The sequence below is a fragment of the Oncorhynchus gorbuscha genome, unplaced genomic scaffold (assembly GCF_021184085.1).
Source record: "Oncorhynchus gorbuscha isolate QuinsamMale2020 ecotype Even-year unplaced genomic scaffold, OgorEven_v1.0 Un_scaffold_5132, whole genome shotgun sequence".
Taxonomy (NCBI): Eukaryota; Metazoa; Chordata; class Actinopteri; order Salmoniformes; family Salmonidae; genus Oncorhynchus; species Oncorhynchus gorbuscha.
In genome coordinates, this window is record NW_025749002.1 from 1 (window position 1) to 15791 (window position 15791).

The 15791-nt window shown below is 46.3% G+C and overlaps 1 protein-coding gene across 1 annotated transcript; it reads right to left on the reverse strand.

Moving 5' to 3' along the window:
- Nucleotides 1-7763: 7763 nt before the first annotated feature.
- LOC124028964 (leucine-rich repeat extensin-like protein 1) lies at nucleotides 7764-15263 on the reverse strand. The gene is made up of 12 exons (XM_046340845.1): nucleotides 15199-15263; nucleotides 14942-15049; nucleotides 14681-14732; nucleotides 14140-14357; nucleotides 13842-13956; nucleotides 13476-13603; nucleotides 13205-13318; nucleotides 13025-13079; nucleotides 12858-12934; nucleotides 12546-12667; nucleotides 8681-8905; nucleotides 7764-7783 (listed from the first exon to the last, which is right to left on the reverse strand). Exons 1-12 carry the CDS (start codon nucleotides 15261-15263, stop codon nucleotides 7764-7766), a joined length of 1299 nt encoding a protein of 432 aa, XP_046196801.1.
- Between the last annotated feature and the right edge of the window lie 528 nt (nucleotides 15264-15791).

Sequence of the window (15791 nt, forward strand, 5' to 3'; positions counted from 1 at the left end):
AGAAAGATTGTGAAAATTGTTTTTTTTTTAAGTTTAGTCATTATTATTTTTTTTTTCAAGATATAAGACCTTTCCTGTGACTGGAATGATAATTGGATAATTTATTTCAGCATGTCCATGCAAAGTCGTGACAAAAAAAGAAAGGAAAAAGTTAGCCGTTCTATTGCTAATCAACAAGAGAGAAACGTGCTTATAGACAACTGCCATAACTACACTTGGCCTATGGATAATATCATGCTTTCGAATGCTGAAGATGACGAATTCCCCTCTTTACCGGTTACTCCATGCAAACCTCCACCCTCCAAAAAACCCAACATGAACTCTGACATCATGGCTACCCTCTCCTTACTCATCAACTCCAGGTGTGACGCCATTGAGAAAATGGTAGCCGCGAACACCATGGTTATCGAAGGCTTGAAAACGACTGGAGTTTGCATGTGGTGAAATTGATGATGTGAAAACGAGACTGACAAAACTTGAAAAAAAGTGGAAAGGGTGGAAAAGAATAACAATGTCTACCATAGACGTCTCACTGATCTGGAACAATACACAAGAAAATGGAACCTGAGCCTCTACGGCTTGCCAGAGGTGGAGAATGAAGATGTGCGAGGAGAGGCTATCCGTATCTGCCAAGAAGTTTTGCCTGCAGAGAAGAACAAAGTTGGTGATACCATCGACGTTGTACATCGCCTCGGCAAGAAGCAACAGCAAAGCGATTCAAGACCCAGGGGTATCATCATCCTCTTCACTACCAGATTCTACAGGGATGCTGTCTGGAAAGCTGCTAGGAAGAACGCCTTCCTTCAGAGCCATGGTATGCGTTTCGCCGAGCATCTCAGCCCGGGAGACATAGAAAGAAGGAACAAGTTGTGGCCAACGATCAAGATAGCACGAAGTGAGGGGAAGGCTGCTTACTTCGTCGGAGGACGAGGTTTCATCAACGGTTCAGAAATCCATATTCCTCCCTAAAATCTCACCAGAAGGAACAGGTTGATGGTTTCAGCCATGGTATTCTCATTTTCCTTATGTTGTTTACCTAACAAGTATCAGGTGACTATTTTAAAGGAATACTCAGGTATTTCAATTCATTAGTTTGTTCTTGTATGACCAGAAGTCCTATTTTGTTTATAAACTTACGAAGAAGATTGAAAGCTGAATTTATGTTTTATGTATACAGTAACTAAGATACTGTTTTAAATGGCATACAGGGCTGCTCTGACTTTACACGGTTATTGTTCTATTTTGTTATTAATACTTATTTCCAAAAAAGGTCTTAGGAACATTTATATGTAAAACATTTTGTTATTCAATTATTTTATGATCAGTTTTCATATGTACTTAAAATAGTAGGTATCCTTTTATTTAAATTATTATTTGTATGATTTCTCAGAATAGTTCCTGATTACACTAAAGAGGGTTTTTAGTCTCTCTTACTACAAGAACCCTTGGTTTGGTCTTGAACATAATTTCCAGTTGAGTTGCATTTCAAAGGTTATGGAATAAGCTATTTTCACTTTAAATTGACTTAAATGGTGCAGATCTCGGTTCCTTATCGTTTACGTTCACTGCTCCTACGTCTTTGACTCATCCTACTACAGTTTATACTTTTATATAATCTTTGTTGTTTTGTCTTTGTCTATATTATCTCTTAATACTAGGGGTTACGAAACAGTGTAAAGCGCAAGGCCTTATTTTTATTTGCTAAACAATTTCGAACAGATTTTTGCTTTTTTTCAAGAGTCTCACTCAATTTCTGCTGATGCCAACTTCTGGAGGTCACAGTGGGGCAACGATATTTGGCTTTCCCATGGATCTGAACGCTCTGCTGGTGTCACTACAATGAAAATACCTTTGGTGGTAATATTCTACACTCGGAATGTGACCCCTTTGGTCACTTTATTTGTCTTGTGATCAGTTTCAATGACATTACACTCATTACTGTAAACTTCTACGGGTACAACACCAAACATGAGAATGATGAGTTGCTTGAATCTATAGAGAAACATATACTTCATTGGTTATCTACATTTCCCAATTCGTTATTATTGATAGAAGGGGACTTTAACATTACTATAGATAATTCAACTGATAGATGGCCTCCAGGTAGGCCAACCAATCAGAATTTGGGTTTAATACTTTTTATGGAAAAGTTTGATCTTACTGATATATGGAGAGAGAGGTTTCCGGCCGACAGATCATTCACTTGGAGTAACAAATCAGGCTCCAGACAATCCAGAATAGATTTTTGGCTTATATCCAAATGTATTGATAGTGAGTGTGTTACTACAAATATTTGTACTACTCCGCTCACAGACCATAAGGCTATTTACATTGATATCAAAATATTTACCCCTGATACAAACCTTGGTAGAGCATCCTACTGGAAGCTAAATAGCTCGTTATTAAATAATGATATAGTTACCTTTGAGGTTAAAGATCTGCTCTCACACTTTTGGGAAAGGGCTTGTGAAGAAAAATCTTTATTGCAAGAACTGGGAGCTCTTTAAATTTGAGGTGTCCAAATATCTTAGAAAATATGGTAGTAATCTTGCTAAGACCAGAAGAGCTGAGGAGGAAAAGGTGATCATTAAGATAACTTCCCTTTCTCAGAGATCCCCAGCTGACCTCTTGGGGGAGGAGAAGATGGAACTAATTGAGTTACAAAATAAACTGGATAATATATATAAATTAAAAGCAGAAGGAGCCTTTATTAGATCTAGGAAAAAATGGATTGAGGAGGGAGAACAGAATTCATCCTATTTCTTTAGACTTGAGAAATGTCACTCTAAAATAACACTATCCATAAGTTAAACATTGATGGTGTTATTACAGATGACCAAAAATTAATCGCTAAATACTGCAGCAATTTTTACAGAAAATTGTATAGCTCTACGTACTGTCAGGAATCCACAGATATGTTTTTTAACTCACTGAATAATGTTCACACTATCAGTGATATAGAATCTAAACAGTGTGATGACCCCATCAAAGTTGAAGAGATTATAGAGTCTATCAAACATCTAAAGAACAATAAATCACCAGGTGTTGATGGAATTACATCAGAATTTTACAAATTATTTTCTGAACAAGTATCTCCCTTCCTATTCAAAGTCTTTTTTAGAGAGTATTAAAAACAATGTTCTCCCTCCTACAATGAGTCAGGGGTTAATAACACTGATACCTAAGCCTAAAAAAGAAGTGCTGCTCATCGATAACTGGCGTCCAATTTGTCTTCTTAATAATGACTATAAGATATTAGCCTCACTACTTGCAAAAATAATTAAAGAAGTTCTGGATGCAATCATTGATGAAACACAGTCTGGCTTCATGAGGAACAGACATATTTCTAACAATGTCAGACTAGTATTAGATGTACTTGACTACTCAGACCTAATAACTGACGATAGCTTCATATTATTTTTAGATTTTTATAAAGCATTTGACACAGTAGAGCATCAGTTTCTCTTCCACTCCCTTGAGAGACTTGGCTTTGGGGATTTTTTCTGTAAGGCTATTAAGACTCTCTATGCAAATGGTAACAGCTCTATCAAATTGAAATATGGCACCTCACCTAGATTTGAGTTAAAGAGAGGAATTAGGCAAGGTTGTCCTATCTCTCCGTACCTGTTTTTATTAATCACCCAACTTCTTACAAATTCTTTAAATAATAGTCCTGTACAAGGTATTTCCATAGCTGGTAAAGAAATTATTATAAGCCAGCTGGCTGACGATACTACACTTTTTCTGAAAGACGATAACCAAATTCCCATATCGATCAATGTGATACAATCCTTTTCCAAAGCGTCTGGTCTATATCTTAACATTAAGAAATGTGAACTCATGGCTGTCAAAGATTGTGTGACACCTTCATATTATGGTATTCCAGTAAAAGAAGAACTTACATATTTAGGCATAACCATTACAAAGGATCAGAAGTCTAGAGGCTTACTACATTTTAACCCTCTTCTTAAAAAAACCCAGAAGAAACTAAATCCATGGCTACAGAGGGAATTATCTTTAAAAGGTAGAGTCCTAATAACCAAGGCTGAAGGTATCTCTAGACTAACATATGGTGCTCTATCTTTATATCTTGACAGTAAAATAAGCAAGGAGATAGACCAGATGCTTTTCAACTTTCTTTGGAGAAACCGTACCCATTACATTAGGAAAACTGTTGTAATGAACACTTATGAGAATGGTGGACTGAATTTTCTGGATTTTACTACTTTAAATAATACTTTCAAGATCAATTGGATAAAACAATTCCTAAGAAGACCCACTTCTATCTGGAATTTTATTCCTCATGTCTTCTCTACTTTTGGTGGCCTTAACTTCATGTTGTTTTGCAATTATAATATTGACAAAGTTCCAGTGAAACTTTCTGCTTTTCATCGGCAGGTTTTCTTGTCATGGTCCTTAATTTATAAACACAATTTTTCTCCACACAGATATTATATATGGAATAATCGGGATATATTGTATAAAAGTACCTCTCTGTTTTTAGAATATTGGTTCTGAAATAATATCCTATTGGTGAGCCAACTGGTAAATGCAGAGGGTCTTTTACTCAGTTATAAAGAATTCTTATCACTTTACAAGGTCCCTGTAACACCTAAAGATTTTGCAATTGTTTTAGATGCCATTCCCTCAGGTGTTGCTATGTTATTCAGGAACATGTCAAGACCTGACCCTCAGAGCCTACCTTCTGTTGACCCTGTTGACTCATCAGTAGGAAAGATTTGTTTCTCTTTTGGTCCATTCAACAACAGAGCGATACGATCCTTGTTTCAGCAGGATGTTGTATCTATACCTTATGTCATGCCTTATTGGAATGGATTTATTGATAATATCTGTTGGAAAAAAGTTTGGATGTTGCCACAAACATACCTACTTGTTAACAAAATTAAGGAAGTTTCCTTTAAAATTATTCATAAATATTATCCTGCCAACCACTATATGAAGAAGTTTAAGGAAACATCAACTCAAATTGCTCCTTTTGTAATGACCACCCAGAAACAGTTGTGCATCTTTTTTTGGCATTGTATGCATGTAAGAAAACTGTGGCAAGACATCAGTAGGTTTATAATTGAACACATTTATGAAGATTTTACACTATTGTGGAGAGATGTACTGTTTGGATTCTTTACATACAATAGAAATAAGCGGAATCATTTTTATGTAATTAATTTCATTATTCTTTTGGCCAAATTTCATATACACAAATGTAAATTTACAAACAGAAAACCACATTTTCGTATCCTACAAAAAGAAATTGAACTGTATTTTAAGACGGTTAAATGCTCTACTAACAAAAAAGGGTGTTAGAATTGTAAGTATATGCATGTCCCTTAAGGTCCTTGTGTAATTGTAATGTGATATTGTACCCCCTAGCTCGATTGTCCATTGTTTGTAATCTAAGTATGCTTGTGTTCCCTCATGTGCTTTATGTATTGATTTGTTGTTAATAAAATAAAATAAATTACAAAAAAATTACACAAAAAAATAAAAAATAAAAAATAAAAAATAGAAGACATGTCGTCTGCATACAGCCGATACCATTATCCCCTATTTACCCCCTCATGCTCATCTCAAAGTTTCCTGTCTGTTCTCTAATATACTCTAGTGTGTGTGTGTGTGTGTGTGTGTGTGTGTGTGTGTGTGTGTGTGTGTGTGTGTGTGTGTGTGTGTGTGTGTGTGTGTGTGTGTGTGTGTGTGTGTGTGTGTGTGTGTGTGTGTGTGTGTGTGTGTGTACTGGATGTTCCACTCATACATTCAGAACCTTATGTTTGCGGAGCGATCGATAACCTAGAGAGGAATATAAATCAGCTTCATACAGCGCTACTTTATTCAGTAACCTCAGTGTTCTATAGTTCCCACTCCTACGGAGTGGCCTAGATCTACACAGCACAGTCTAGAGCGGCCTAGATCTACACAGCACTGTCTGGAGCGGCCTAGATCTACACAGCACAGTCTAGAGCGGCCTAGATCTACACAGCACAGTCTGGAGCGGCCTAGATCTACACAGCACAGTCTAGAGCGGCCTAGATCTACACAGCACAGTCTGGAGCGGCCTAGATCTACACAGCACAGTCTAGAGCGGCCTAGATCTACACAGCACAGTCTGGAGCGGCCTAGATCTACACAGCACAGTCTAGAGCGGCCTAGATCTACACAACACAGTCTAGAGCGGCCTAGATCTACACAGCACAGTCTAGAGCGGCCTAGATCTACACAGCACAGTCTAGAGCGGCCTAGATCTACACAGCACAGTCTAGAGCGGCCTAGATCTACACAGCACAGTTTAGAGCGGCCTAGATCTACACAGCACAGTTTAGAGCGGCCTAGATCTACACAGCACAGTTTAGAGCGGCCTAGATCTACACAGCACAGTCTAGAGCGGCCTAGATCTACACAACACAGTCTAGAGCGGCCTAGATCTACACAGCACAGTTTAGAGCGGCCTAGATCTACACAGCACAGTCTAGAGCGGCCTAGATCTACACAACACAGTCTAGAGCGGCCTAGATCTACACAGCACAGTCTAGAGCGGCCTAGATCTACACAGCACAGTCTAGAGCGGCCTAGATCTACACAGCACAGTCTAGAGCGGCCTAGATCTACACAACACAGTCTAGAGCGGCCTAGATCTACACAGCACAGTCTAGAGCGGCCTAGATCTACACAGCACAGTCTAGAGCGGCCTAGATCTACACAACACAGTCTAGAGCGGCCTAGATCTACACAGCACAGTCTAGAGCGGCCTAGATCTACACAGCACAGTCTAGAGCGGCCTAGATCTACACAGCACAATCTAGAGCGGCCTAGATCTACACAGCACAGTCTAGAGCGGCCTAGATCTACACAGCACAATCTAGAGCGGCCTAGATCTACACAGCACAGTCTAGAGCGGCCTAGATCTACACAGCACAGTCTAGAGCGGCCTAGATCTACACAGCACAGTCTAGAGCGGCCTAGATCTCCACAGCACAGTCTAGAGCGCCCTAGATCTACACAGCACAGTCTAGAGCGGCCTAGATCTACACAGCACAGTCTAGAGCGGCCTAGATCTACACAGCACAGTCTAGAGCAGCCTAGATCTACACAGCACAGTCTAGAGCGGCCTAGATCTACACAGCACAGTCTAGAGGGGCCTAGATCTACACAGCACAGTCTAGAGCGGCCTAGATCTACACAGCACAGTCTAGACCGGCCTAGATCTACACAGCACAGTCTAGAGAGGCCTAGATCTACACAGCACAGTCTAGAGCGGCCTAGATCTACACAGCACAGTCTAGAGCGGCCTAGATCTACACAGCACTGTCTGGAGCGGCCTAGATCTACACAGCACAGTCTAGAGCGGCCTAGATCTACACAGCACAGTCTGGAGCGGCCTAGATCTACACAGCACAGTTTAGAGCGGCCTAGATCTACACAACACAGTCTAGAGTGGCCTAGATCTACACAGCACAATCTAGAGCGGCCTAGATCTACACAGCACAGTCTAGAGCGGCCTAGATCTACACAACACAGTCTAGAGCGACCTAGATCTACACAACACAGTCTAGAGCAGCCTAGATCTACACAACACAGTCTGGAGCGGCCTATATCTACACAGCACAGTCTGGAGCGGCCTAGATCTACACAACACAGTCTGGAGCGGCCTAGATCTACACAACACAGTCTGGAGCGGCCTAGATCTCAGTCCTATAAAATACTGCAATGAGCCTCCTGAACTCTAGAGTGCATGGCATTGTGCAGTACGATTACGGCCAGAACTTCAGTTCTGGACCCAGTTACCAGAGGGTCAGGGCCAGAGGGAGAGAGTAAGACAGAGACAAAGAAAGAGCTTTCAGGGCTTTGAGTTAGAGAATACCCGAGACCCGATCCAGAACCAGAACCAGAATTCTAAATGGGTCAGCTCTGATCTGATTGTCGCAGGTCTCGGGTATGTGTAATTTCAACTGACTTGTTCAGAAGGACCCATATAGATCCAAACTTGACTGCTGCAGTAGAGAGAGAGACAAATTCTATAATTTATGCTACTGCTCTTTACTTTTCATTAGAGTGGCGCATGTAGCATGTTGTTGTTGTTGGCCAATCAGAAGTCATCAAAGCGGCAATAGGCTACAGTCCTAGAGCTTCCTTGTGGTAAAAGTTAGGAGATATCTAATCAATGGAAGATGGAATTAAAATGATGGAATTCAAAGTTAAAGAAGAAGGACAGACTTCAATGACCAAGAGCCAACAGGTAGGCTGTTACTTAATATTCTGAATGGAGTTGTTGTTGTTTGTAACTGTAGGATGAGAAAGTGCATGCAGCCTCAGTTAGCCCCAAACAAATGACTTTTCTACTGCTTCCCTCCCTCCTAGATATCTAACTAGCTTATCTAACTTTTTCCAGTTTGATACAGTCAGGAAAGATTGGATTGGAATGGTTCTGGATATAACCAGGTCTATATGGAACGGGTCTAGTTGCCCTCGGGTCCATTCGGAACGGTTCTCTATATTGTACTAATTCATTAATGCATTTATGTCCAATTTTTAGGACCTGTGAAGGCCTCTACTGTGAGTGTGACTGCATCCTGATTCTCCTCACTTGCACACACCCCATTACGGATTTCAAAGCCTTGGATTGGTGTAGAGCAGCATCTATCTGTGGGTGTGTTTTGGGGTATCATACCTCCCAGGGGTCCGTGTGGGTTGCCGTTGTGGTGTAGGAGACATGGCCCAGTGGGGCTCCCGTTGCGCTCCAGACGCCCCATCTTCCCTGGCGGTGGTCCGCTGAGGTCCGGGCTGCCCCCCCGCCGCTCCCGCTCAGGACTGTCCTGCATATGGGGGCTCTCCCCACCACCGCGCTCCATCCCCCTCCAACCACCAGGGGGAGCTAATGCCAGAGGGTAAGGGCCTAGCAGAGAGGAGGAAGAGGGGGAGAGAAAGAGAAGAGAGAGAGAGAAGGGGGGGAGAGAGAGAGAGAGAGAGAGAGAGAGAGAGAGAGAGAGAGAGAGAGAGAGAGAGAGAGAGAGAGAGAGAGAGAGAGAGAGAGAGAGAGGGAGAGACAGAGTGAGAGCGAGAGAGAGAGAAGGGGGAGGGAGAGAGAGAGAGAAGGGGGAGGGAGAGAGAGAGAGAGAGAGAGAGAGAGAGAGAGAGAGAGAGAGAGAGAGAGAGAGAGAGAGAGAGAGAGAGAGAGAGAGAGAGAGAGAGAGAGGAGAGAGAGAGAGAGAGAGAGAGACAGAGAGGAGAGAGAGCGAGAGACAGAGCGAGAGCGAGAGAGAGAGAGAGAGAGAGAGAGAGAGAGAGAGAGAGAGAGAGAGAGAGAGAGAGAGAGAGAGAGAGAGAGAGAGAGAGAGAGAGAGAGAAGGGAGAGAGAGAGAGAGAGAGAGAGAGAGAGAGAGAGAGAGAGAGAGAGAGAGAGAGAGAGAGAGAGAGAGAGAGAGAGAGAGAGAGAGAGAGAGAGACAGAGCGAGAGAAGGGGGAGGGAGAGAGAGAGAGAGAGAGAGAGAGAGAGAGAGAGAGAGAGAGAGAGAGAGAGAGAGAGAGAGAGAGAGAGAGAGAGAGAGAGAGAGAGAGAAGGGGGAGGGAGAGAGACAGAGCGAGAGAAGGGGGAGGGAGAGAGAGAGAGAGAGAGAGAGAGAGAGAGAGAGAGAGAGAGAGAGAGAGAGAGAGAGAGAGAGAGAGAGAGGGAGAGAGAAATTGACCAGGTTCAGGTTTTCCCGATAACGATTGAATTTCGGCTTAGGAGTGTTTTAACAATACGTCTTTCCAACGTTTGCTAAGTGTGTCATTGAGGCATGTGTCAATACTGATAGGATTGAAGGAAAGCTTTCTCTTATCATTAGAATTATTCCACAATACTGACGATGGATCAGCTCCAAGAAAGATTGTATGCAACCTATGGTTGCAAATATTGAGGCGGCTTATTCTAATGCTTACCCAATAATAATGAATTAAATCAACATTTGGCACATCAGTGCTCACATGTTAGGTTACACATCATGAAATACACTGGGTATACCAAACATTAGGAACAGCTTCCTAATATTGAGTTGCATCCCCCCTACCCCCCCCACCCCTGAAAAGCATTCCAGAGTGCTGTGTAGATCTAGGCCGCTCTAGACTGTGCTGTGCTGTGTAGATCTAGGCCGCTCTAGACTGTGCTGTGTAGATCTAGGCCGCTCTAGATTGTGCTGTGTAGATCTAGGCCGCTCTAGACTGTGCTGTGTAGATTTAAACATCTTAGGCTAAGCAAGTAATCTAACAGCAAGGATATTCTTAAAATTGAAGGTAATACTAGAGAGCAGAGAGAGCAGAGAGAGCAGAGAGAGCAGAGAGAGCAGAGAGAGCAGAGAGAGCAGAGAGAGCAGAGAGAGCAGAGAGAGAGAGAGCTGTCGGTCCCACATTTTATTTATATATATATTTTATATAAATATATATTTGTATTTTTACATTTACATTACATTTACATTACATTTAAGTCATTTAGCAGACGCTCTTATCCAGAGCGACTTACAAATTGGTGCATTCACCTTATGACATCCAGTGGGACAGTCACTTAACAATAGTGCATCTAAAACTTAGGGGGGGTGGGGTGAGAGGGATTACTTAACCTATCCTAGGTATTCCTTAAAGAGGTGGGGTTTCAGGTGTCTCCGGAAGGTGGTGATTGACTCCGCTGTCCTGGCGTCGTGAGGGAGTTTGTTCCACCATTGGGGGGCCAGGGCAGCGAACAGTTTTGACTGGGCTGAGCGGGAGCTGTACTTCCTCAGTGGTAGGGAGGCGAGCAGGCCAGAGGTGGATGAACGCAGTGCCCTTGTTTGGGTGTAGGGCCTGATCAGAGCCTGGAGGTACTGAGGTGCCGTTCCCCTCACAGCTCCTTAGGCAAGCACCATGGTCTTGTAGCGGATGCGAGCTTCAACTGGAAGCCAGTGGAGAGAACGGAGGAGCGGGGTGACGTGAGAGAACTTGGGAAGGTTGAACACCAGACGGGCTTTTTAGACATGTATACTTTGACAATGTAAGTAATAATGAACTTGCCATGTCAATTGAATTGAATTGAGAGAGAGAGCAGAGGGAGCAGTGCGTAGAGAATAGAGAGAGAGAGAGAATTACAAAAGGTACCCACCACAGATGACTGGGGGAGGCTAAGAGGATGTATTTTATTTAGACCACAGGCATATCTGACCTTCTTTTACTGCCTACAAATAAGTGGGGAGGAAAATAGGAATGACCTAATTTTGGGAGCAAGACGGAGGACCAAGAAATGTGACAAAGGACAAAAAACTAAGAATAAGACGTGTTTGAAAGCGAGGGACGATCTCCATCCTCTTTCCCTGATTGTTTTTACATACCTAGTCTCTCTGTCCCTGCTAACGCTGTCATAAGTCCCCACAAAGACAATGTTTTCATTTACATTTACATTTAAGTCATTTAGCAGACGCTCTTATCCAGAGCGACTTACAAATTGGTGCATTCACCTTATGACATCCAGTGGGACAGTCACTTAACAATAGTGCATCTAAAACTTAGGGGGGGTGGGGTGAGAGGGATTACTTAACCTATCCTAGGTATTCCTTAAAGAGGTGGGGTTTTCATGCTGCGGTCTCTCTCCCTCTCTTCCCCCACCAACAGAAACACACCACCAACTATAAACAAAAAACAGCCCACACACCCAATCAAAGAGGAATTCAGAGTTTGGTTGAAATTTCTAAATGAATAATAAATGAAGAACATTAGCCTTGATTAAACAGGAAACTTTGCGTGGGCCAAACAGTGGAGCTCACCAACGGGGGGGGGCCAAACAGTGGAGCTCACCAACGGGGGGGGGGGCCAAACAGTGGAGCTCACCAACAGGGGGGTACACAGTGGAGCTCACCAACAGGGGGGTACACAGTGGAGCTCACCAACAGGGGGTACACAGTGGAGCTCACCAACAGGGGGGTACACAGTGGAGCTCACCAACGGGGGTACACAGTGGAGCTCACCAACGGGGGGGTACACAGTGGAGCTCACCAACAGGGGGGTACACAGTGGAGCTCACCAACGGGGGGGTACACAGTGGAGCTCACCAACAGGGGGGTGGTACACAGTGGAGCTCACCAACAGGGGGGTTTACACAGTGGAGCTCACCAACGGGGGGGTACACAGTGGAGCTCACCAACAGGGGGGTACACAGTGGAGCTCACCAACAGGGGGTACACAGTGGAGCTCACCAACAGGGGTACACAGTGGAGCTCACCAACGGGGGGGTACACAGTGGAGCTCACCAACAGGGGGGGTACACAGTGGAGCTCACCAACGGGGGGTACACAGTGGAGCTCACCAACAGGGGGGTGGTACACAGTGGAGCTCACCAACAGGGGGGTTTACACAGTGGAGCTCACCAACGGGGGGTACACAGTGGAGCTCACCAACAGGGGGGTACACAGTGGAGCTCACCAACGGGGGTACACAGTGGAGCTCACCAACAGGGGGGTGGTACACAGTGGAGCTCACCAACAGGGGGTTTACACAGTGGAGCTCACCAACGGGGGGTACACAGTGGAGCTCACCAACAGGGGGGCACACAGTGGAGCTCTTCAACAGGGTCAGGGGGGGTACGCAGTGGAGCTCACCAACAGGGGGTGGGTGGTACACAGTGGAGCTCTTCAACAGGGTCGGGTACACAGTGGAGCTCACAAACAGGGTGGGTGGGGGTACACAGTGGAGCTCACCAACAGGGGGAGGGGATACACAGTGGAGCTCACCAACAGGGGGTACACAGTGGAGCTCACCAATGGGGGGGGTTACAGTGTAGCCTCAAACAGGGGGTGGGGGTACACAGTGGAGCTCACCAACAGGGGGGTTTACACAGTGGAGCTCACCAATGGGGGGTAATAGTGGAGATCACCAACAGGGGGTACACAGTGGAGATCACCAACAGGGGGTACACAGTGGAGCTCTTCAACAGGGTCAGGGGGTACACAGTGGAGCTCACCAACAGGGGGTACACAGTGGAGCTCACCAACAGGGGGTACAGAGTGGAGCTCACCAACGGGGGTACACAGTGGAGCTCTTCAACAGGGTCGGGGGGGTACACAGTGGAGCTCACCAACGGGGGGTACACAGTGGAGCTCACCAACAGGGGGGTGGTACACAGTGGAGCTCACCAACAGGGGGGTTTACACAGTGGAGCTCACCAACGGGGGGGTACACAGTGGAGCTCACCAACAGGGGGTACACAGTGGAGCTCTTCAACAGGGTCGGGGGCACGCAGTGGAGCTCACCAACAGGGGGTGGGTGGTACACAGTGGAGCTCTTCAACAGGGTCGGGTACACAGTGGAGCTCACAAACAGGGTGGGTGGGGGTACACAGTGGAGCTCACCAACAGGGGGGTTTACACAGTGGAGCTCACCAACGGGGGTACACAGTGGAGCTCACCAACAGGGGGGTACACAGTGGAGCTCTTCAACAGGGTCGGGGGGTACGCAGTGGAGCTCACCAACAGGGGGGTGGGTGGTACACAGTGGAGCTCTTCAACAGCGTCGGGTACACAGTGGAGCTCACAAACAGGGTGGGTGGGGGTACACAGTGGAGCTCACCAACAGGGGGAGGGGATACACAGTGGAGCTCACCAACAGGGGGGGTACACAGTGGAGCTCACCAATGGGGGGGGTTACAGTGTAGCTCTCAAACAGGGGGTGGGGGTACACAGTGGAGCTCACCAACAGGGGGGTTTACACAGTGGAGCTCACCAATGGGGGGGGGTAATAGTGGAGATCACCAACAGGGGGTACACAGTGGAGCTCACCAACTGGGGGGTACACAGTGGAGCTCACCAACAGGGGTGGTGCACAGTGAAGCTCACCAACAGGGGGTACACAATGGAGCTCTTCAACAGGGTCGGGGGTACACAGTGGAGCTCACCAACAGGGGGGTACACAGTGGAGCTCTTCAACAGGGTCGGGGGGTACACAGTGGAGCTCACCAACGGGGGTACACAGTGGAGCTCACCAACAGGGGGGTGGTACACAGTGGAGCTCACCAACAGGGGGGGTTTACACAGTGGAGCTCACCAACAGGGGGGGTACACAGTGGAGCTCACCAACAGGGGGGTTACACTGTGGAGCTCACCAAGGGGGGGGAGGGTACACAGTGGAGCTCACCAACAGGGGGGTACACAGTGGAGCTCTTCAACAGGGTCGGGGGGTACGCAGTGGAGCTCACCAACAGGGGGTGGGTGGTACACAGTGGAGCTCTTCAACAGGGTCGGGTACACAGTGGAGCTCACAAACAGGGTGGGTGGGGGTACACAGTGGAACTCACCAACAGGGGGAGGGTACACAGTCGAGCTCACCAACAGGGGTGGGGGTACACAGTGGAGCTCACCAACAGGGGGGTTTACACAGTGGAGCTCACCAATGGGGGGTAATAGTGGAGATTACCAACAGGGGGTACACAGTGGAGCTCACCAACGGGGGGGTGGTACACAGTGGAGCTCACCAACAGGGGTGGTGCACAGTGAAGCTCACCAACAGGGGGTACGCAGTGGAGCTCACCAACAGGGGGGAGGGGTACACAGTGGAGCTCACCAACAGGGGTACACAGTGGAGCTCACCAACAAGGGAGGGGTACGCAGTGGAGCTCACCAACAGGGGGAGGGTACACAGTGGAGCTCACCAACAGGGGGTACACAGTGGAGCTCACCAACAGGGGGTGGTACACAGTGGAACTCACCAGCAGGGGGTACACAGTGGAGCTCACCAACAGGGGGGGGTGGTACACAGTGGAGCTCACCAACAGGGGGAGGTACACAGTGGAGCTCACCAACAGGGGGGTACACAGTGGAGCTCACCAACGGGGGGGGGAATAGTGGAGCTCACCAACAGGGGGGTACACAGTGGAGCTCACCAACAGGGGAGGTACACAGTGGAGCTCACCAACAAGGGGGTACACAGTGGAGCTCACCAACAGGGGTGGTACACAGTGAAGCTCACCAACAGGGGGTACACAGTGGAGCTCACCAACAGGGGCGGTACACAGTGGAACTCACCAACAGGGGGATACACAGTGGAGCTCACCAACAGGGGGGTACACAGTGGATCTCACCAACAGGGGGTACACAGTGGATCTCACCAACAGGGGGTACACAGTGGATCTCACCAACAGGGGGGAGGTACACAGTGGAGCTCACCAACAGGGGGGAGGTACACAGTGGACCTCACCAACAGGGGGGGAGGTCCACAGTGGAGTTCACCAACAGGGGGAGGTACACAGTGGAGCTCACCATTGGAGGGGGGTCGATAGCTCGGTTTCACCTTTAAATTCAACCTGCAGCTCTGTTCAAGAACACACATCAGCTTTATTTTGCTATATTATGCTGTCTGATGTCTACAGCTTTAGGAACAGCCATTAAACTGCATGGAGACAAATTGACTCCCAACCTCCTGTAATTAAGATTATTTTTTTTACTACTTATAGCTTGGCTGGTGGCTTTACCACAACAACACAGAATAGAGCCTCCGGTACGCTAGCTAGCCCAGTGTGTGGTCGTCTACCAGGAAGGATATCATAGTAAATGGGAAGTTGTGTAGCAACAGTGAATAAGGTTCAGAGATGATAGCTTTCTCTTTTGCATAACGTTGAATCGTATCTTCCTTCCTGCCACACTGACCTCAGCTCCCTTCACCTCTCTCTCAGTTCATTCGATACAACGTCTCCTCTCCTCCCCTCTTTAATGTGATGTTTGTTACTGTAGAGACCCAGTGAAGTCAACTTGTACCGATAAGGAGGAGGCTGATACACTCCAGAGGACATT